The sequence below is a fragment of the Suricata suricatta genome, chromosome 6, assembly GCF_006229205.1.
Source record: "Suricata suricatta isolate VVHF042 chromosome 6, meerkat_22Aug2017_6uvM2_HiC, whole genome shotgun sequence".
Classification (NCBI taxonomy): Eukaryota; Metazoa; Chordata; class Mammalia; order Carnivora; family Herpestidae; genus Suricata; species Suricata suricatta.
The window spans coordinates 89,279,737-89,301,415 of record NC_043705.1 but is presented as its reverse complement, the minus strand read 5'-3'; the positions used below and the strand labels follow the sequence as shown (position 1 = coordinate 89,301,415).

The 21,679-nt window shown below is 37.8% G+C and overlaps 1 protein-coding gene across 2 annotated transcripts in view; it reads left to right on the top strand.

Annotated features, from left to right (window-relative positions):
• Window positions 1–21,679, top strand: part of RANBP17 (RAN binding protein 17) — a 302,368-nt gene that overhangs the window by 200,588 nt on the left and 80,101 nt on the right. For both annotated transcript variants that reach the window (XM_029942874.1, XM_029942873.1), the window contains exons 15-18: window positions 5,578–5,651; window positions 6,686–6,766; window positions 17,687–17,750; window positions 17,843–17,951. In XM_029942874.1, coding sequence (XP_029798734.1) covers window positions 5,578–5,651; window positions 6,686–6,766; window positions 17,687–17,750; window positions 17,843–17,951 — 328 coding nt within the window. The remainder of the gene's footprint in view (window positions 1–5,577; window positions 5,652–6,685; window positions 6,767–17,686; window positions 17,751–17,842; window positions 17,952–21,679) is intronic.

The following is a 21,679-nucleotide window of genomic DNA, read 5'->3' as shown; positions in this document are numbered from 1 at the left end:
ACAGGTTTTATTTTACCAAATTACAACCAGTTAAAAAATCTTGATAAATCATTTCAGCAGATTGAAACACTACTGTAGAACTTACAACAATTATGAGGGTTTTTTAAACTTTTGTGGTATCAATTTTGCATTATTAAATGAATTTGGGGGAATAAATTGGTTCAAGAAAGTATATCATGTGATGGCAGAATACTTGGTTGTTGATTTCCACAGCACTGCTCATTTTCTGCATTGAGCCTGCTTACAAATGCTCTTTGAGAAGTTATAACATCTTAAACATTTATGGAAGGCCTCGGGGTATTAGCTTACTGTAATTTTCTGAAGATTCATTATCCAAAATCTTAATTCATTATAAAAACTGTTATGAAAACCTATAGAACCAGTGTTTTCTCTTATTTTCTTATTTGCACAGAATGAGAGATTCATTGTTCTTTTTAATTTGTTTCATGTGGTGCTTTTGAGTACATTTCATAGAGGGCTGTTATTGAATTTCTGTGACTGTCATTATATATCCATACAACCTTTAGGAACTAATATCCTGGGTTTCCCAGTTCTGTAATCTACTTCAAATTTAAGGATTGACATAATTAGTTTCTTCAAAGTTATAACCAGAATGTTAGAGACAACGCTGCACATCCCCAAGACTAAGAATTAGGGTTGGAAAAAGAAAGCAATTTAAAAAATTATCACAGCCCATGCTTTTATTCTTTATTAAATTAGATTTACAACTCAGAATCTTACTGCTATTTGTATGCTTATTCCTTGTCTGGTTTTCTTATCTCGTCTGGCTTCCCTTTTAAAAAGCCAGATATAAGGTCACTGAAGCGACCTGACCTGCATGTGCACAGGCAATATTGTCATTTGGTGAGCTGAAGAGTCAGAGAACGTGTGGGAAGCGTTACGCACGCACCCAAATGCTCTTTTCTGAAATTGAAAAGAGCCCTCATAGTAAAATAGACAGAGATGAGAAAACAAACAGATTAAGACGGTTTTGTAGGAGCATGTCTTCTCAAATCCATAATAGTGATAATTCTTTACATTTCTAACAACCCCCTGTATTTCAAGAGCTGGAGAGATGGGTGAGTGGTTAAAATAGGTAATGTTTCTGGCTTGTAAGATAATAACTGTGTAGAAGTAGGGGGAAAAATCCATTTCATAGGATGAAATTTTAAAGCTTTATGCCTTTAATGAATGTCATTTCTGACTGTGATTAGAGTGTGTTAATTGAATATATATGTAAAGATTTCAAAGTTAATAGAAATTTAAGGTTTTGTTTGCTTTCACGTTACTTGAGCAGTGTGAAAACCTTCAAGATAAGCACCTTCTTCCTTTCCTGTTGTGTTTTTATATAACGAGCCTTTTCTTGAAAAGGTATTAGCTGACAGTTTTTAGCACCTACTATGAGAAAGGATCCATAAGAAGGGTTAGAAAGAGAAACAGCATTTGATGAGTAATTTAGTAAATACCAAGCTCCGTATTAGGGATCATCCTTTAATCTTCCCAGAAGTCATAAAGTAGGCATTATTATTATTATTCCCATTTTACAGTTAGAAAAACAAGATCCAGAGACTTGAAGTAACACCTAGTGAGTGGCAAATCCAGAATTCAAATCCAGAGATCTTTGGGACCAAAGCCCATGTTTTTTCTGCTTTGCTAAGTTTGTCGAAGCAGTATTCTAATTACCTCTGGAGATGTTTAAGGAAATATTTCCGCCTGTGCTCAGGCAGCGCGCACTTGAAATAGTGGAGGAAAGAAAATCAATACTACACCCATATCATATTGTTTGGTATGAGAAGGGCCCCTACCTGACCGGCAGCGGCAGCTGCTCACAATATCCCTGGAGGAGAGCTCCTCCCAGAAACATTAAGCATTAACATCACCCCTTTTTAAGTAACGATATTTTACCAGGGTTACTTCCAGTGAGTGGAATTTGGGGTACATTCTTCTTTTTTTTTTTATTTTTTTTAATTTATTTTTGAGAGACAGAGAGAGAGGGAGACAGTGCAAGCAGGGGAGGGTCAGAGAGAGAGGGAGATACAGAATCTGAAGACAGGCTCCAGGCTCTGAGCTGTCAGCACAGAGCCTGATGCGGGGCTTGAACCCACGAACAGTGAGATCATGACCTGAGCCAAAGCCTGACGCTTAACCAGCTGAGCCACCCAGGCACCCCAGGGGGTATATTATTCTTAAAGAGAAAACAGTCTGTGCAAAACCCATGCCTTTTATAGGTTATTTTCCTTTTGTTTAAAAAAAAAAAAACGTGAATGAAATGGAGTCAGCCAATAAGTGCACTTTATCATTATATTCTTTTTACTCATTTAACAAACATTTGTCGAGCATTAAGCATAGGAAACAAAAGAATATCATTTCTGTCCTCAGGGAGCTTATAGTCTGATAGAGAAATACAGGTATATTACAAAAGAAGGAACGGGAGGAAGGCCCAAGTGGCCAGGCCAAGACGGGGTTATAATGTGTGCATGTCTGGGCAGGTGAAACGCGTAACCAAAGGCACAGCCATTTTCAACTTCATTGTATCCCTCACCTCAAAGAAGGATGGACAACATACATGGGCTTCATCTCTTGTTTCTTAGACTTGTGTTTATTTTTCATTATGATCTCAGTACCTTAATTGGTCCTGAAATAAAAAATGGGGAATCTGTGAACTTCAAGGGAGGTTTTTTCCCCTTCCTGCATTCTTAGGCCAGCTTCTATATCCTTCCTTAAAATGAGTATTGTGATGTAGGTTCTTCTTGCTGTGATGAAAAATTTTTTGGTGAAGTGATAGAAGTTTTAGAAAATGTTAAATCCCTAACTACTGAATTCGAATTTTTTCTTAGAAAGCCTTCATTGACTTGTGCTTTGTGATAAACATTCTCAAAGATAATTTCCTCACTGGACAAACTATTTCCCGCTTGCAAATTGTGTATGTCTGTGGTATAATTAAATTCAGATGTTTAAAGACATTTTCATATTATCTGTATGCTCTCTGAATGGTAAGGTGCCTTGGAAAATGTGAGAGAGTCTTTTAAAAGAAATGCAGTAATCATACATTGATTTTAAATGACCCTGTCACACGTGAAAACAAATCAGATTGTTGCTCTTAATGAGCTTTTCAATTTACTATTCAGTAGATCAGATAAGTGGATTTAAGAGGTAATGATCCTGTTTAGTACTCAAGCTTGACTGTCAGATCCTAGGAGTGGAGAGAAATCCCTAGGGACAGAAGCGTTGACACAGTTCTAGATGGGATAATGGGAATCAAAGCTAATGGATGATAAAAGGAACGGTGCAAGTTACAAGGATAATTGTGGATTAAAGCCATGTGTCAATGTTGACTGTTTTCTCTAGTATCTTATTGGGTCAAATCTGATACTCGGAGAAGCTGCTTTGACAGCAGAACATAACAGACCTGCCTGCCTCACTTCCTCCTCCTTGAATGCCAGGGACACCACAGAAAACGTCCCTGTCAGAAGGACCAATTGAAAACAACAACAACAACAAATTTTTTTAATGTCCTAAAGGTTTAAAATCACATTTTAGTTATTACGTTTTTATTATTCAATGTTGCATAGATAGAATCAAAATTAGATTAATTCTGAGCTATGCCATAAAAAAATAGTATGTATAAAGACTTGAAAATGGAAACCTGGATTTTACAAAAATATAATACAGCGTAGTGGGGGAAAGGGACGCCCAAACTATTCCAGTGTGAGAAACACCCCAGGACAGGAATGGACCAGACCCTGTGGGAGCAGGAAGGAGAGTGCTGTCCCTGGACGGCAAAGAAGGCTTCAGAGGAGATGACTTTTAAATGGGAATCAAGGGGAGAGGAGGAAGAAAGCTGGTTCCGGCAAACTGAACAGCACATGAACTCCTAGAAACCTGAAATGGCATGAGAAGCCTCAGTGACCCATCAGTATTTTACTGTGGCTTCAGAGGGAGGGAAATGGTAGAAGATGACGTATGTGGGGCCAAGTTGTGAAGGGCCTTGAGTGCCATTAATCATATCAATATCAGATTTTCCAAGGGACCCCGTTTCCGTCCATCCATGAGAGAGGGTTAGGATCATGCCGAGATCAGGGGAACTTCCCTTCCTACGTTCTGTTCTGCCTTTGGGCCTTCTCGGTGCGTGAACGTTTCTGATCTTTGAGGACTGGTGGTAACTGACTTCCAGGGATTTTTTCTCCCTAGCTCCCTCTTCCACCTGAACGTCTTACAAACGCAGTGATACCTTCAGTCTTGTAAGAGAGAAGGCCTATTCTCAGGAGCAAAATGATAGATACAGTGACTGAAATGCTTTTCCATAGGGCTCAAAAATTAGCAGAAGAGGCAAGAGGAGAATGAATCTCAGTTTCCTTTCCCTCTCCCCCACCTTTCCCCCTCCACCCTTCTTTCCTTCTCTTGCCCTCTCCACTTGTCCCCCACCTTTTCCTCTCTCCCTCCCGCTGGCCTGAGCAGCTTCTGGGTATAGGACTTAGGATGAAATCCCGGAACACAAGCTTCTACTTTGAACAGTGTTTAAAATCCAGATATGAGATCTCTGCGGTGAACAGCCTTCCTCCCCTGTATAACCCTGTGATTCACCTCCATGACCTGTGGCAGTGTATGAAGCTGGTGCTCACATATTTTAGGCATAGGGAGTGAAAGCTAAGTCGCCATGCCATACCATAGGAAATAGGCGGAGCGGGAAAAAGTGAGAGAACACAATCACAGGGGATCAAATCACAGAAGAGAAATCCCATACAGCTGGTGTCTGGCAGGCATAACCTGGAATCACACCAGAGCATCAGGGAGCATAGAGGTGTCATCCACCTCTCGGCTCTGCCAGGCTACTGGGGAATATCCCATTGGCTGCTGGTGGCATTTTCCCTCTTGAAGTGGGATACGTTTATAAGCTCCATGTGGCTTAGGTTGGGACTGAAGTGTTGCACCCCAAACTCTGCCACCAACACTCCCTAATTGGAAGGTTAGTGGATTCCCCAGGCCCTGATGTATTCGACAGAGAGTCCCTGAGCCTGGGATTTCCGTCTCAGCATGGAAAGTAAGACCTGTCTCTGTATTTGGGGGAGCTTAGTTGAGAGATTTTTGAGGAGAATGTTTATAAAGCCTTTAATTTCCTCTTAGTTTTGAAATCCTTATTTTTATAACTGCCTAACATAATCCTGAATTATCTGATGGCCTGCTGATATCTGGCATAGATGGAAAATTTTTAAATGTTCTACTTATTGAGACACTCCCCTTTTCAGCCCTTTATATACATACGCCCATCTCTGAGAAAGCATTGGTTTACCAGTTTGAGAAAGAAATTATGTGGTGTGCTGGGAATAAAATGAGTCTGTGAGTGTGGGTGTGTATGGGTGGGTATGTTTTTCAAAATGAGAGAGGTATTTCCTGGAAGAAAAAGAGAGTAAATTTTTAAAGTATAATTTTTTAAAATCCTTCATTTGCTCTCCCTCCCCACACCCTGCGTCACTGTGGATGCAGCAGTGCTTGAATCTTCCATTTGTTCAGTGTGAAAAATCTTTGGAAAATATATGTTAATGATAAAGCCTTTAACAATGAAATGTTTTCATCCAGGTATATGCCCGTATGTCAGAAGTTTTAGGAATAACAGATGACAACCATGTTCTAGAAACATTCATGACGAAAATGTGAGTTCTTGGATTTTTCTTTTGTTGTTGCTTTGAATGTAATGGATACTTTTACTGTGTTTAAATCTCCTAATATTATTTTTTAATAAAAGATTTTTTAAATTATGCTTAATTCCTAGAATGGTAGCATTGTTCTTAATTGAAACTTAATTTCACATATTTAAAATTCACCACCCGAAAGACATTCTTATTTGCCAGGGTACCCATGCCACTGCAATATGCCCCATCAAAACATGGTCTTAAAACGTTTGCGACTTTGATTCTTCAAGTCAATTGGGCAGCATTTTGCTTTTAATTAGAAAGCAAATACCCAATTTCAAAGACCAACTAAAGAGATTATTGCAAAATGGAATCTCTGGGAGAGATTTGATTGGCTTAAGACAGGGCATTCATTGATTCCAGCAGGAACCGATGGCTATCACAGATCTACTCTTGGAAACTTCCCTTAAATCATCCGTATAATCTGTTAGCAGAATTAACTGGTTTCTAGTCATAGACAGAATTTTGTACAATTAGCCTCAACTTGCACGCCTCCATTTGGCAACCCACTGTATCTGTGTAACAGGTAGACAGGATTGTGTTGCTTGCAGAGAACAAAGATACCTCAACAGTCATGACCGTAAGAAGCGAGCCCCAAGTCTGATGGTTCATTTCTTGGCAGTAACTGTGAGCCTCTATTTGACTTCTTTGTAACTCCTGCTGTCATTCCCTAATATGCTTGTTTTACATACAAACTTGATGTTTCTTCTGCGAAACACTTGGGCAGTTTTTTTTAATTTACAACACTAAATTTATAGAATTATGTACCATTTGGAGAGCAGTGTTCATTGTACATTGACAGGATATAATTTTGATTATGCCACTAAAAAGAATAGAATGGGAAACATTCCAATGGTATTTAAACCTGCTTTTCAACTTTGTGAGATATTTCTAATTTAGGTCATCTAACTTAACATAAATATATGTGTATTTCCATGTTCTCCCTCTACAAGCAAATACCTTACTTACGGTTAAAACTTTGTTTTCATATTTAGCGTTACAAATCTTAAATACTGGGGAAGATGTGAGCCTGTGATTTCAAGGACTCTCCAGTTCCTAAATGATCTTTCTGTTGGATATCCTTTTTACTAGATCTGGTAATGTATAGAAACACCCCAACAGGTGCATTCTATTGGCCAGGTATTTCCCTTGCTCTAATGTTGCAGGGGTTTTTTTTCTTTTTAATAAAAAACCTTTCATTTAGCCTTATCTGTAAATGTGTGTTTTTGAAAGATTTTTATTAGCTCCTGACTGTCAAGCATTTATTCAGTCACAATTGAATTTATATGGATATATAGATTCCTAAGTAGTTAAAGTTATGTTTATACCCATCTAGGTTAATAAGTGGATACATAAGAAAGTATACAACCTCATGTGTCTCAGTCTGTGATTTTTCATAATTGTCAGGGAGTTCTTATTTTAAAAGAAAGCATGTAGCTAATTTTAAGAAGGTCAAAATGTTCTAAAAATATTACCTTACAAAAATTGAGTTCCTGAGAGTAAATACTATAGCCTAGTATTCTTCAATTGAAAAGAATATTATTTTGATTAGTTAAGAGGCACAAAGGAGTAATAGGAAGAAAATTATGCTTTTTTTTTTTTTTTACCATTTCTTAGATTATTGCCACCAACGAATCAACATCTTATTTACTCTAAAATAAGATTTGCCATTATGCATTAAGTGTTTGGGTTTCTATCTTTAGCAGATTTCTTAAATCTAGCCAGAATCATATTTTCTCATTAGATTATAATTGATACCATTGTCCTGTTTCTACCAATGAGAGAGAAGCATGTAGATTGCCTTTTATATGTTAGCTATCAAATATACAGGAGTTGTGAAAAATAAGTGTTGTCTTAGTTAACCACCAAGATTAGCTGATATTTAAATATGAGGACAGCATTCTGAAAATGCGTGGCATTGGATGGAAATCTTTAATGTAGGCTTACTGCAGGAATATGTTTGTATTAGTTAAGTTTAAAATTGTGTTCCTTGGGAAACCATAAAAGATTTCCAAAGTATTAGACACCCACTTTTGTGCTGGAATTTAATATGCAACTTTTTATTGGAAAATAATCGTCCTTGTCTGGCAAAATCCACCATGCAATATTTCTGTTAGTAGGTATAATGCAATAAAGACAGGGAGGGCTATTTATCACTACAAATTTTGAGGATTTCAGGATTCTTTTTATTATTTTAATATATTTCTTTGATATTAAATCAGAAAAATGATAAATTACACCTGTCCAGGCTGTTTTTCCTTTTTACTGGAAAGTGATGTACAACCCAATTCCAGTGGTCATTTTGGCTTTTTAAGATATGTATTTTTTCTTATTAAAAAAAAACTCAACCTGTATTTTTTTTAATAATAATGCTGAAATACTCTTTATTTCTAACATATGAAGTGGTTTATAAGTACTTTTTAGTCTTGCAAACTCTGGCCTTTTCACAATGAATTACTTTGAGAGCGTATTATGTGGAAAGAAGCCTGTGTTATTTTACAGCACGTATCTATTGTTTAGATTTACCCTATTTTTTAGGTTGGATTTGAAATCTAATATAAAGTTAATTTGATTTGTATTCTTTTTTGCTATAACGTGCATAATGCCTAATTTATTTCTATCCACTGTTTAAGTAAGATGTTCTTCCTCTCCCCTTATATCTCTTATGTATTCTTTAATCCTAAAAGTATAACCTTTTGTTTCATAAGATGTTTATTGCTTCTGAATACTTCTTGAAGTTAATAAAAAATCATATTTTCAGAAAACTTATTAGATAAAACTTAAAAGCTATAACATTTAAACCAAGGGATGCAAATGATTTCAAGTTGGGTACATTGATTTATATTTTTTAACAATTATTTCAGGTTTCCATATTTAGAAATATATATTAGTTCAATTTGATTTCAGTGCTCAGTTATTTGAATTATAAATCATTATGTCCCTTCCAGCTGATCAGTCATGAAATATCTTTGAATTCATTTACATAATGGAATATGTGAGTGGTATGTCTATTTCAGTGCAGTTGCTGGTTACCTAAATGCATGTTTTGTTGTTTCCAATCGATTTCTTTATTATAATGTGTTTTAAGTCCTGATTTTAAAGCAATACATTCTATTTGTGTTGAAAGTCAGATGGCAGTCTTCAGCAATAGAAACCGTTATGTGAGATAAAAATCATCACCAACTGGCCTCTATTAATGGAAACCTGCTTTTATATATATATATGTATACAAATATTTGTACTTAAATATTGGTAAGGAAATACTGAAAAGCATCTAACTATGAAGTTTTTAAATGTTTCTGATTACTTTCTAGTGTGTGTCTTTAGATACTTTTTGTTGTTTTTTCTGTTTTTATCTTCTTCAGAGTGAATGCTACTCAGTGTTTGCTTATGGTTCTCAAAGCCAGTCCTGAACTTTACTGTTCTTGTATCCGACTGCTTGCTTGGAAATTGAAATCACAAAAGATCCTCATTTTTAGGAAGTGCTCAAAAGACTCACGTTTACTTGACTTAAGGCAGTAGTCTCAAACTCTAGGGATGATTAGAATTGCTAGAGTTCTTGTTAGAATACAAATACAAACTCTGGACCCCACCCCCAGAGTTTATGTTTTAGGAGGTGTTAGACAGGCATGACCTGAGATTTGCATTTTCAGCAAGTTTCCCGGGATGCTGGTGGCTTAGGGACCATACTATGAGAACTTGCACTTTAAGATAATTGGAAAATTGAACTGGATGTTCCAAATAAGAAAGTCAGGTATTTCTCTATAGGACTCTGTCTTCATTAGGGAAAGGCAGACTTGTCATTTTTAGAGATAGCTTAGTTTCTTAAATAATAATGTGTATGAAGACAACATTTCCTTAAGTCCTCAGATTTTAACTGGAGAGTCTGTTGTATTTTACTCCAGTGTTTCTGTTTGTCAAATTTGAAGCTTTCCACATTGGTAAGACTACTGTAATTTTTAAATCCAGCGGGTTTTTTTGAGGGAAAATTTATGTTGTCCCATTATATTCATTACATGAGACCTATATATTACATTTAGCAAATACAGTAACTTTTTGATGTATTCTCTAAATTTCTAAGACTAAGTTTCAAGAAATTCCAGACTCTAAATAGCTTTATCTAATATGCACAGAGCTGAAATGGCTCTGTCCTAGGGCAACCCTCCACATCCAGGTTTCATACTTACGGATCCTTTTTCCTGTTTAACATACTTTCTAGTCATGGGGCACATGGGGGGCTCAGTAGGTTAAGCATCCGGCTTTCCCTCAGGTCATGATCTCACAGTTCATAATCTCGTGGTTCATGAGTTCAAGCCCCGCGTAGGGCTCTGGGCTGACCCCTCAGAGGCTGGAGCCTGTTTCGGATTGTGTCTCCCTCTCTCTGCCCCTCCCCTGCTCACATCTCTCTCTCTCTCAAAAATAAGTAGACATTTTAAAAAATTAAAAATGAAATACCTTCCAGTCATAAATTCTAGTTTCTGACTGGGGAAGGGATACGATTGTTCAAATGATTAGACAAGGGAGCAGCAGCTGGGAAGACTGGGGAGAGAAGGGTCACATGATGCCACGAAATAAACTTCTTTTAAATTCTGAGAAAGACGAAGGAACGTGTTACATTTCATCTAAAGTTCAGTTTGTTAATCAGTATTTCAAGTTTTTCTTCCCTTGAAGAAAAATTGATCAATATTTCTACTTCAGTTCATTGTTCTCTCAAGTTTATAGCAGTAACATGTCTCACTTTGGGTTTCAGGTAAATAATAGAAAGGAAATTTCATTTTCTATTAGGCCCTCTGTTGGTAGTTGCCCTTACTACATCATCTTCAAAGAAAACCCTAAGTATCTTTAGCTTTTTAAAAACAGGTACTGTAACAGGGTTCTACATTAACTCATGAATTTATCCAAATTCATTTTACCCTGTTGAGACTGTTAACTACAGTTCTTAGAATGAATAACTTCTCTGTGTATTGCAAAACCACCTACATAATTCATGGGACCCCGTACAAAATGAAAATGTGGGGTGCCTTACTTCTAAGCTATTAAGAATTTCAGGGCACCTGGCTGTCTCAGTGGGTAAAGCACGTGACTCTTGATCTTAGGGTTGTAAATTCGAGCCCCATATTAGGTATAGAGATTACTTAAAAATAAAATCTTTAAAAAATTCTTTTTTAAGACCTCAACAACACAGCATTGAAGCAAACACCGGCCCCTCTAAGCCTAGAACACTGTGCAAATGCGTAGCATGGACATCCACAAAGCTGGCCCGAGTTATTTGTTAGAGAAGTAATCCCTTCCATTTGGCTTCAGACTAACTCTCTAAGGCTTTGAGACTGTCTCCTCAGTTCCTGTGCACCAGGATTTCGTGAATGTAATTCCTGTCCACATGCGTCCTACATCTGTTTATCCATCGGTGGCTTATCTCAGTTGCTTCCATGTTTACAAGCCAGAGAGTCTCTTTGCTGTTCTGGCTACTTGATCCCGATGATGATTTTGTTTTTCAGTCCCACACCTCTTCCAGCTTCCTTTGTCTTATCTTGCTTGTTTTTTGTGGTGGTGGTGGTTTTAGTGCAATACCCAGAACTGCATCCTTAATTTATATTTAACACTGAATAAGAATAAAATCATGGTACTTAAATTTAACTCCATACTCAGCTTAATGATTTACTTTATATCACTGGCCTCTTTTTTTTTTTAATTTATTGATTTATTTTGAGAGAGAGAGAATGCAAGTAGGGGAGGAGCAGAGAGAGAGGGAGACACAGAATCCCAAGCAGGCTTCGCACTAGTGCAGAGGCTGATGCAGGGCTTGAACTCACGAACCATGAGATCATGACCTGAGTTGAGATCAAGAGGTGGTCCCTTAACCCACTGAGCCACCCAGGTGCCCCTTACTGGCCTCTTTCAATCCAGCAGATATTCATTAAGCATCTGCTAAGTACAGAGCAGAGGTTCAAATGAGACACAGATCCTGCCCTCCCAGATTTTTAATTCTAACAGAATTGATCCTGGTTCCAGATAGCCTTTCACATATTTTTCCTAAGAGCTCAAAATCCATTCTTTTATTAACAGTTTCTTTTTCCTTTTAAAATTTAACTCAAATAAATTACATACTAATTTTCTGAAAATGTATTCATCAAAAATAACCAGGTATGTGGTTATTTTGATATAGTGGCTTTGAGGGAACTCTTTCTACTCAAGGTCATTTAGATATAGCTTATATAGGGGCGCCTGGGTGGCTCAGTCGGTTAAGCGCTGGCTTCAGCTCAGGTCATGATCTCACGGTTCGTGGGTTCGAGCCTTGCTTTGGGCTCTGTGCTGACAGCTCAGAGCCTGGAGCCTGCTTCAGATTCTGTGTCTCCCTCTCTCTCTCTGCCCCTCCCCTGCTCGCGCTGTCTCTGTCTCTCAAAAATAAATAAAAAACATAGAAAATTTTTAGATATAGCTTATATATAGATCATTACGTATACAACTCATGTGCAAACCATGCATCCTTACCCTGTCACTGATCTTCCCTCCACTGCGGTATGAATCCTGAATGAGGTGGGATTAGGAAAGAGTAGAGGGTGAGAGATGTAACAAAGGTATAGAACGAAATAAGGGTGAAGGATGGAAGTACAGTTGGGTATGTCTGTTACAGGAAATATTTAGTAATAAACAGTAGTAATTCTGCTTTTGTGAAACAGTATTAAAATGTATTGCTTTATTTCAGTGAATACCACCATCTCCAGATGGTTTTGAGAATGTTAAATAAAACTAGTTTCAGCATATATCCCTCAGGCGTACTTCTATTAACATTTCTCATCAAAAGAAATGTTGATTTATTTCTTTGTTTTCTGTCTCTATTATCCATGGAAAAGTCATCCCATAATTTATCTGCTCCATTTGTTTTTATACTAGAATCAAGGGTGAGAATCCTCTCTACTCCTTTTCTGTAACCCACTTATTCAGACCTTCACACAATTCTTTAGATTCCTGCTTCACAAGATTATCTTCCTCCAGTATTATTGTGATCTGATCATTTCTCTTCCCAAAAGCCCAGAATCGCTTCCACTTGTTTCTTGGGTCAAAGTAAAATTATTGATTAAAACATGAGTCCTTTAACAGTACTTGACTTACTGAGTTCTCATAACTAATTTTCTGACCCACCACTCAACCACAATTTGTACTTTATGCTCAGGCCAAGGAAATTTATTTTACCTTGCCCTTGACACCCTTCATCATCTTTACTGAATCACCACCTATGCTGTTCTTTTCATTTGACCCGTTGCAACTCAATCAGGTCTCTTTTAAATTTTCAAGTCTTGCTAAAGTCTTATTGAACCTGTATTGAAACAGTTATGACCCTTTGTCATTGTATTAGCTGAAAGCACATAAGTCATTGAATTTCTTTGAGGCTCAGTTACTTCATCTGTAGAAGGGGAATATTATCTATCTCTTGGGATTTTGTAAGGATTAAATAAAATAATAATTCTGTAACAATATGTCTTTGTGCAGGGGACCGCGCTAATCTTCGAGTTTAGTACGTGTGCTACCAGAAGCAAGCACTATGACAATATATCTCTTATCTAACAAAATATGACACCCGGTGCCACTGACCCTGTCACACAGTATGTGCTTATTGAACATTAATCCCTTTCATTCCCATTCCTATCATCTTTTTTTTTTTCTTAATGTTCCTAAACACCTAGTTCTTATCTGTATGCCCAAGGATGAATATCACATAGCTTTGTATTGGCTAGTCCTCTCTCTGCTATTAGGTTGCAAGTTATTAGAGATTAGGAGTCTTTTTTTTTGTCTTCTATAGTTCAGAATTTCACATAGTGGGTATGTGAACCTAATGTTACCCTTTTTGTTAATGGACAAAACCTTAACTCCATTCCTTATTAAGTAACTAATAGTATTCCTTAAGCTGCTTCATTTTGGTTGAATTTTTTCAGTTTAGTAGAGTTGATGAACATAATATAATTTAAAAAAATTTTTTAATGTTTTATTTATTTTTGAGAGAAAGAGAGACAGCATGAGCAGGGGAGGGTCAGAGAGAGAGGGAGACACAGAATCTGAAGCAGGCCCCAGGCTCTGAGCTACCTGTCAGCACAGAGCCCGACGCGGGGCTCGAACCCACACCTGAGCCGAAGCCAGATGCTCAACCGACCCAGGCGCCCTGAACATAATACCATTTTTGAAATTACTAAACTGATATTTCAGTAATCATATTTTGTTACTTATATATTTGTTACCTAGAGTAGTTTCCAACATGTCTTTTTCTTATCTGTGAACTTCACTCTATCATTAGAAAAATATATTTTTAACTCCATCTGCAAAACCTCTTTGTAAACATGTATGGCTTTAAATAACCACCTGGATCAGTGCATCATCTCCCCTCTGGTGCCTGTGAATGTCCTATACCTAATATACCAACCACTTCCTTGATTTTAAAACAGAAATTGCTTCCCACATGAGCACTTCTGTAATAAGATATACAAACACCACAAGTGGTGACATTTTAAAACACTCTTTCTTTCTCAGCACATAAAGTAATGATGTTTTTTCTAATCAGTGATGTTTTAGGTGTGATGAAATGTAGATACTCAGTAAGGTCTGGCCCCTGTGGATTGAAGCCCTACTTGGTGCTGCCATGCCCATCAGCTACTAAAGCGTGTAGTGCTCCAGTAACTGAAGAAGCCAGCTCATTCTCAACTTGGTTTTCTTCTTCTCCAGAGGTACAGATTTTCAAAACTCCCAACCATCTGTAGGATACACCATTCCTTTTGACTTTTTCTTTCCTTTCTCTGTCATCCTAGCTGTCAGTAAGACCTTGTTCCCCTTCCTCAGTGTTTTCATAAGTCTGCATGGAAATAGGAATTCTTTAGGAATTGCATTTAGTGAGTTAGTATCAGCCAGGCTGTGGAGTTTGCCCAGTCCTGGATGTGATGAAGGCTCTTTAATAATTGGTCCCTCCCAACAGAACAGTTTCCCTGTTTTTTCTGGAACCTACTTTCAGTTTCCTTTGTATCTCAAGAAGCTAGTGATCTCTTTAAAATCAAGTGGATATGGGGGCGCCTGGGTGGCTCAGTTGGTTAAGCGTCTGGCTTCAGCTCAGGTCATGATCTCATGGTTCGTGGGTTCAAGCCCTGCGTCAGGCTCTGTGCTGACAGCTAGCTCAGAGCCTGGAGCCTGCTTCAGATTTTGTGTCTCCCTGTCTCTCTGACCCGCCCCTGCTCGCGCTATCTCTATCTGTCTCTCAAAAATAAAAATAAAAAACATTAAAAAAAATTTTTAAATCAAATGGATATGATGTTACCTGAAGAAAGCTTATAGTTTAGAGTCAGACCTGGATTTGAATCTTAGCTCTCCTCATGTTCCATGTGTGACCTTTACTAAATTCTCTCACTCACCACTCTAGACTCCTACTATTGGTGCTATTACTATTAGCCACCATTACTATGTTCTCGGTTATAAGCTGTGTTGAGCAAGCCTCTGAAATCTAACCTAATCCTGCCACACGACCAAAATGCCCCCACCCAGCTAAAGTGGTACAACTTATAAGAACCCTAGCCTCGTAGAGAAGAACAAGATGAAAGTGAAAAGATCATAAAGATGATGTATCCATTTGTCCTTTAAAAAAAACATTACAGACTCTCTTAAGGGATATAACTAGCTTTGAGTTGAATTCCTATAGAGGAGTATAAGTATTCAGATGAAGTCTCATTTTTTTCTTAATTGAAGAAAAGTAAAAATTTATTCTTAATTATTTTTTTTCTTTAGAATGTAATTAAAAGGCACGGAGGCTGGCCTTGATGCAAAGTGCACAGATGCAGTTCTGTAGAAAATGTGTCTCTGGCAGATGAGATACTTCCTGTGAGTGTTCTGTTTATTGCTACCATAAATATTCTATTGTCAAAACACGACCTGCTGTTTATTAGCAGCACTGACAGGAAGATTCCTAGTAATGGCAGCATTCTTATTACCCATAGACCCTGTCACTTTTAACTTTGCAATTCCGAGAGAATTGTATTTGGTAATTACTTAAGATATTTCCTAGTTTATTGATCCCCACCCCTGTTTAACTGAGTCAAGTTTTAGTGGCAGTTCTTCTCAGTGATTCACACAGGAAAAATCCTCAAATCTCATTTTTTTTCTTTTTTTAAGTTTATTTACTTATTTATTTAAAGAGAGAGAGAGCACGCGCATGAGTGGGGGAGGGGCAGAGAGAGAGAATCCCAAGCAGTCTGTGCACCCTCAGCACAGAGCACAGCGCGAGGCTCGAACTCCCGAAACTGTGAGATCAAGACCTGAGCCAAGAGCGAGAGTCGAACATTTAACCCACTGAGCCACCCAGGCACCCCTCCAATTTCATTTTTATATGCAGAACAAACCTTTCTGATCTTCTTCATCTAAAGCAGAATTTCCTTAGATTTCTACTAACTGGACTCATTGTTTCATAGGATTCAATAATTTTCTCTTTCTGGTTCGTCTCTTATGAGTTGGTCCTGATCTTGTTCCCCTTCAGCCTGCCAGAAAAACAGTGCATTGAGCACCCACTGGATAGCATTGCACTAAGGAAAATGCATAGGCACAGCCCCTTGGAAAGTTTACAATCTAATATGGAGGTGAGCCTAATACACGTGCTTAGTATGCAACGGGAATGGTTGCTTTGGATTCAGAGGAACTTGAATCTAAATTTTACTGTTTGTCTTTTGGAAAGTCTTACTTAATCTTTTTGAATTTGTTTCCTCATCAGAAGAATCGAAGTGGTGCTACCTGTCTCATGGGATTGTGAGAACCAACCCTGCAGGTAGCAAACATCCTGTTCACATTCATTCTCTGCAGCTTTGTGTCTTCCTCCCTGATTTATAATTGCCAGAGACGTTAGCATCATCTCATCCTCCCAACAGGCCTGTGGGGCAGCTTGGGTGATAGGTTTCACCCTCATTTGTTAGAGAGGGAAATTAAGGCTCAGAGTGGCCGAGGACAGTACTCACACTCATCAAGCTGGTTGTATGGGGTAGTCAAGCCAGAAGCCCAGCCTTCCTGACTCATGTTCAATGTCCTTTCTACTTTTTATACCCACACCTGAGGGACTAACTAAGGGAAGAGGGTGTTTGTATACTAAAGAGACACTCTGAGAACCACATTGGCCTCTCTGATGGCAGCATTAACCAGAACTTATTTAGACCTTGTGAGAATGTTGATGGTTTCTCACCTCTCTTCTCATTCTGAGCCGAAGTGTTCAGGTGAAAATGTGGTACAGTAGAAAGAACGTGACCTCTGTAGTCAAACCTCAGTTCAAATCTCAGCACCGCCCATCTATAACTGGGCGATCTTGGGTAAGTAACATCATTTCTCTGAACGTCGGCTTTCTTATCTGTAGATTGGAAATAAATAATATTGGACAGTGTAATTGTGAAGCTAGGCGAGTCAACAAATATAAAAGGTCTTACACCTACTGGGTACTTGAGAAATGGTAGGCCTGTCCCTCTACACTTGGTGACATGCAGTCAGCTACACCTTTCTAGTTGTATTCCGGTCTTCATCTAAAGCAGAACTTCCTTAGATTTCTACTAACTGGGCTCATTGTTTCTCAGAATTGAATAATTTTCTCTTTCTGGATAGTCTGTGATGGGTCTTTTATAATTATTTTTTATGAAATAATATTAAGTGAAAAGAAGTTCTGAAGTTATATCCAAACTGTAAAAAGGGTCAGTTTTAATTTTCTACTATCAAGGCTTTAATAGTAAAGAAGTTTTTGTCTTAATTATAAAATTCATTTTTCCTTTCCATAACTAGAATATGTATAAGGTAGGAAAAGTAATTGCACTGGTTAATAATGGATTATCATTCTTAACAGAATGAAAGACATTTCTGTAGGAATACTCTTTAGAAATAATATTGATTCTTCGTAAATAGAATTTGATGCCATTATAGTTGAGTGTTATTTTGTGATTGATTATCTATTGATAAGACAGTTAGATTTCCCCAGATTCCTTAACTCCTATTACCTATATCCTTTTAAAAAAACTTGTGAAGATAGATGCTGTGAAATTCATGCTAAAAAACCACACGGTAAGTTGTACTTCTTTTACTTAATGACTAGACATTTCCGGGTAGTTTAGGTAAAACATTAGTAACTTTGGATGCTCTTATGTTTTCATCAGAGTGAACACTTCCCCTTCCTTGGCATCAGTGATAGTTACAGCCTCAGTGATTTCAGGTGCCGAACAACCTTCTACACGGCCCTCACTCGCCTTCTGATGGTAGATCTAGGTAAGGTCCCGAATTTAAGCCTGATAAATAAGGGCTCAACAATATACTTGTGCGAATAAAGGAGAGAATATTAGCGCCACGTTTAAGTTATTAGAATTTGCCATCTTTGAAAGTTTTTTACAACTCTGTGATTTGGGCATCAAAAGACAAATCTTTGTATTTGAAGTGGTATTTTTCACATAGGATCTACATTAATTCTTTACCTCAGAATGCATTTCCTGGGTATCCTTTGATCCATTACTTTTACTACTATGAATCTAGGTAATAGTCTTAAATATGGAAAAGCTTTACACCAGAGATTTTCTTTGTGATGATATTTAATCTTGAGAAAAAATGGAAACGATGTAAATATCCAGCAGTAGGGAATTATAAAATTATAGCACATCTACTTACTTGATGGAATAGTCTGTAGCCTTAAAACTGGGATTTGAAGATAATGCAATACATGAAATTTTATAACATTACGTGAAAAGGCTAGATGTTAAACTTTGCCAATGATGTGAGAGCATGCTTAGGGTGGGAGGGGAATACATACACGAAAGACTTCAATGAAATTCTTTAAAAATGTTAAGTATTGTTTTGGGGTAGTGAACTATAGGTAACCTTTTGTCATTTCAGATTATTTGACATTTTCTTTACGGTATATCACTTTTGGGAAGAATAGAGCTTACTAAAAAATTTTTTTTCACTGAAAAGCTGAAGTTAGCTGGATGTACCCACAGGTAGACAGTACCTTAGGATGGGCACCTAAGCCTCTTTGTGGTGACCATGTTACTCTGGTTCTGATCCCCCGCAAACCACCCCTCCCTGCTCATGTTTGAATACTGCAGGTTAAACTAATCTGTTTATAGGCACACGAAGGAGTTCAGTCAATGGCGATATCATCCTTAAGAGAATATATTACTAGTGATACTTTTTTCATCCTTTCCCTTGCAATATATTGATTGATCCATTAACTTAAATGTGAATTTTTTTAAAAATATGATCATACAAAAGGTGAAAGGATAAGTAATTTTATTTTGCACATAAAAGACGTTGCACCGTGTTGTAGAAAGGTGACTAAACCCGTCTCTGTTCCACATCTGCATTATTTTCATGCATTTCAACAGAATAAATTACCAGAGAGACAAACAGCCAAAAGTTGAGAGAAATGCATCTGGAATGATTAAGGAGCTTGGTGGGATTGATTTCTAAAGAAAGATTAAAAGAACCGTGTATGTATAACTTGGCTAAGTGACAACTAGGGCTTGAGGCAAAGAGAACTGTCTATAAATATTTGAAGAGTGTAAACCAGGCATGCAAAACCCAATCATCTGCTACCTTAGGCAAGTGGGAGATCTGAGTGACAGCTTTGCATACTGCACACCGGCCTGGGTTACCTTGGCTGCTGCGTTGAAACGAAGTGGAGCAGCCTGGCTCTGTCATTGTCCTCAGTGATCCTTTAGAGAGCACGCTGGGCTGAGTGCTCAGGGCGAGAGGGCAAGCAGCCAGGCATACCAGCCCCTGCCCTCAAGGAGCTTGCCCCTTTGCTTTCCTCCCAGTTGTCCAAGCGCTTAAGAAGCCTGTGAAACCCTTGTCCAGACTGAATTTACTTCCTAAAGCCTTAAAAATGCTCCTTTAATGACCCTGTCCAACAGTGAAAGAAGTGGGGAGGCAAAAGTTAAAGAGAATGAGGTGGAGGAGATTTCCTGGAAATACGTCACTGTCATGCACATTTTCAGGACCTAGAAATGGAGTGGGTCAAGATCCTTTCCGATACAGTCAGTGTAGACAAAAGAACCTTCCAAAAACCCATGATAGCTTAAACAGCAGGATGGCACTGCCAGGATTCGCCCTGCACCCCCACTTACCGCTACATTGATAATTGAGAGTCCTGATATGCCCAGAAAGACCTTGCCTTGCAGGCTGCCATTTTGAAAACTACTTTTGCTTAGTATTGCTCAGCCTAAACTGTGAGGTATGAGAAGCTGAAGTAAAATATATAAATTTGAATAACTAAAAAAGGATTTTAGTAGGTTTCTCAAGATTAGATTCCTTTACATTATCTAACCCATAACAATATGAAGTATAAATTGATATTTTTTTAGTTCTAAGTTTTTTTTTAAAAAGGTATCCTTTTAGATCACGAGCACTTTTTAGACCTCAGGAGAAATAGAGACAGCCTATGCAGAAGGGCTGGTACGTGGTAGGTGCTCCACACAGGTAAATTGAATTTGGCTATAGATGAAGTTAAAAACAATGGCAGCTAGTCATGGAACTTTTACATTGTTTGAAAAGGAAGTCTTTATTAATGGTTTTCACTTTTTAAAATAATTGAAGATATATTATAAGCACCAAGGGATGATTTGTGATCTGTATTACCAGGGCTTCTGTTCCTTGTTAAGAATCAGACTGCTTTTCTCCCCAGAATACACACTGAGATCCTTCAAGGGCATGGACTTTGCCTTTTCCATGTTCTCTAGCACCAGTCTCCAATTGCTACATTGTAGCTGCTCAGTAAATATTTAGTGAATGAACGGCACAAAAGTATACCATAACCAAGATGCCATCATCACAGTTCCTGGAACCAGCAGTTCCTGCCAGGTTCTCTCTGGGAGTGGCTTTGATCGCTGGCCTCTCCAAGACAAAATAGATCAAGTGGCTGATTACTTTGAAAGTGATCAACTCCCTGAAAATGGCTACAAGAGGGAAAAAAAAGTGATCAACTACACATGACCAACTACATTGGGCTCTATTAGTCGCTTGTTGCTCTCTTTTTTCAGTGTGATTAACTTTATAGATGATCTTTTGATGAGTATTCCTGACCACAGTTTAATTACTTTTTATTTTTATTTTATTATTTACTATTTGAAGCCTTGTCTCACAAGCTAGGTTGACTGGAACGTTGCTCCCAGACTTCTGTGGCTTTCTAGTTTTCTATTGCATTCACTGTCATGGAAATAAAGAAAACAGAGATGGTGCTGTTGTCAAAAGAAGCACAGATCCATGTATTAAATGAAATAAGTAAACATATTGGGTAATGAGAATTCTTCTCAAATTAAAGAAAAAGTAAGGAAGAGCTGTTTCTATCACGGACTTTGTTGTTGTTGTTGTTGTTTTTTTGGTAAGAATCAAAAAAAAAAAAAAAAAGACACCTACCCAGCCTGCTTGCAAAGCATGGGATGTAATTCTCAGACTGCAATATAAAGTGTATCCTTTCTAATTGAATCGCACAAACCAAGCTGAGTATGTTGTGTGTGAGGCATGCACATTGGAGTGATTAGGGAAGGGGAAAGAAATTGGGTGTCACATTAATTGGTGTTTACTTTGAAATGCATTTTGGTTTCTATTCAATAATTTGCACTTTGTATGAATTTAATTAGATGCCATGTGCCCCAGGTTGTATTTCAGATGAAAATGGGGGGAGGGGGTTGGCAGTAAATAGTTGTGCCATTTTATCCAAGTGCTCCATGGCTACACTAGACAAAACGCTCACTTGTATAAAGAACAGAACTGAAAGCATTTCATCAACAGAACGATGATCTTTCAAGTTGGCAATGTGTTTCTGTGTCCTAAGAAATTACAAAAATTAATGCAAAACCTCCCTTCACGAGGCAGCATACATACACAGAAGAAAATGGGTGACCGGCCATATGTGCACACATGTCAGCCCTTCCAAGAATCACTTAAAGTTCCCTGGGTTATTTTTAAATTAACTTTGTCAATCTAATAAACTAAAAGAAAGATAA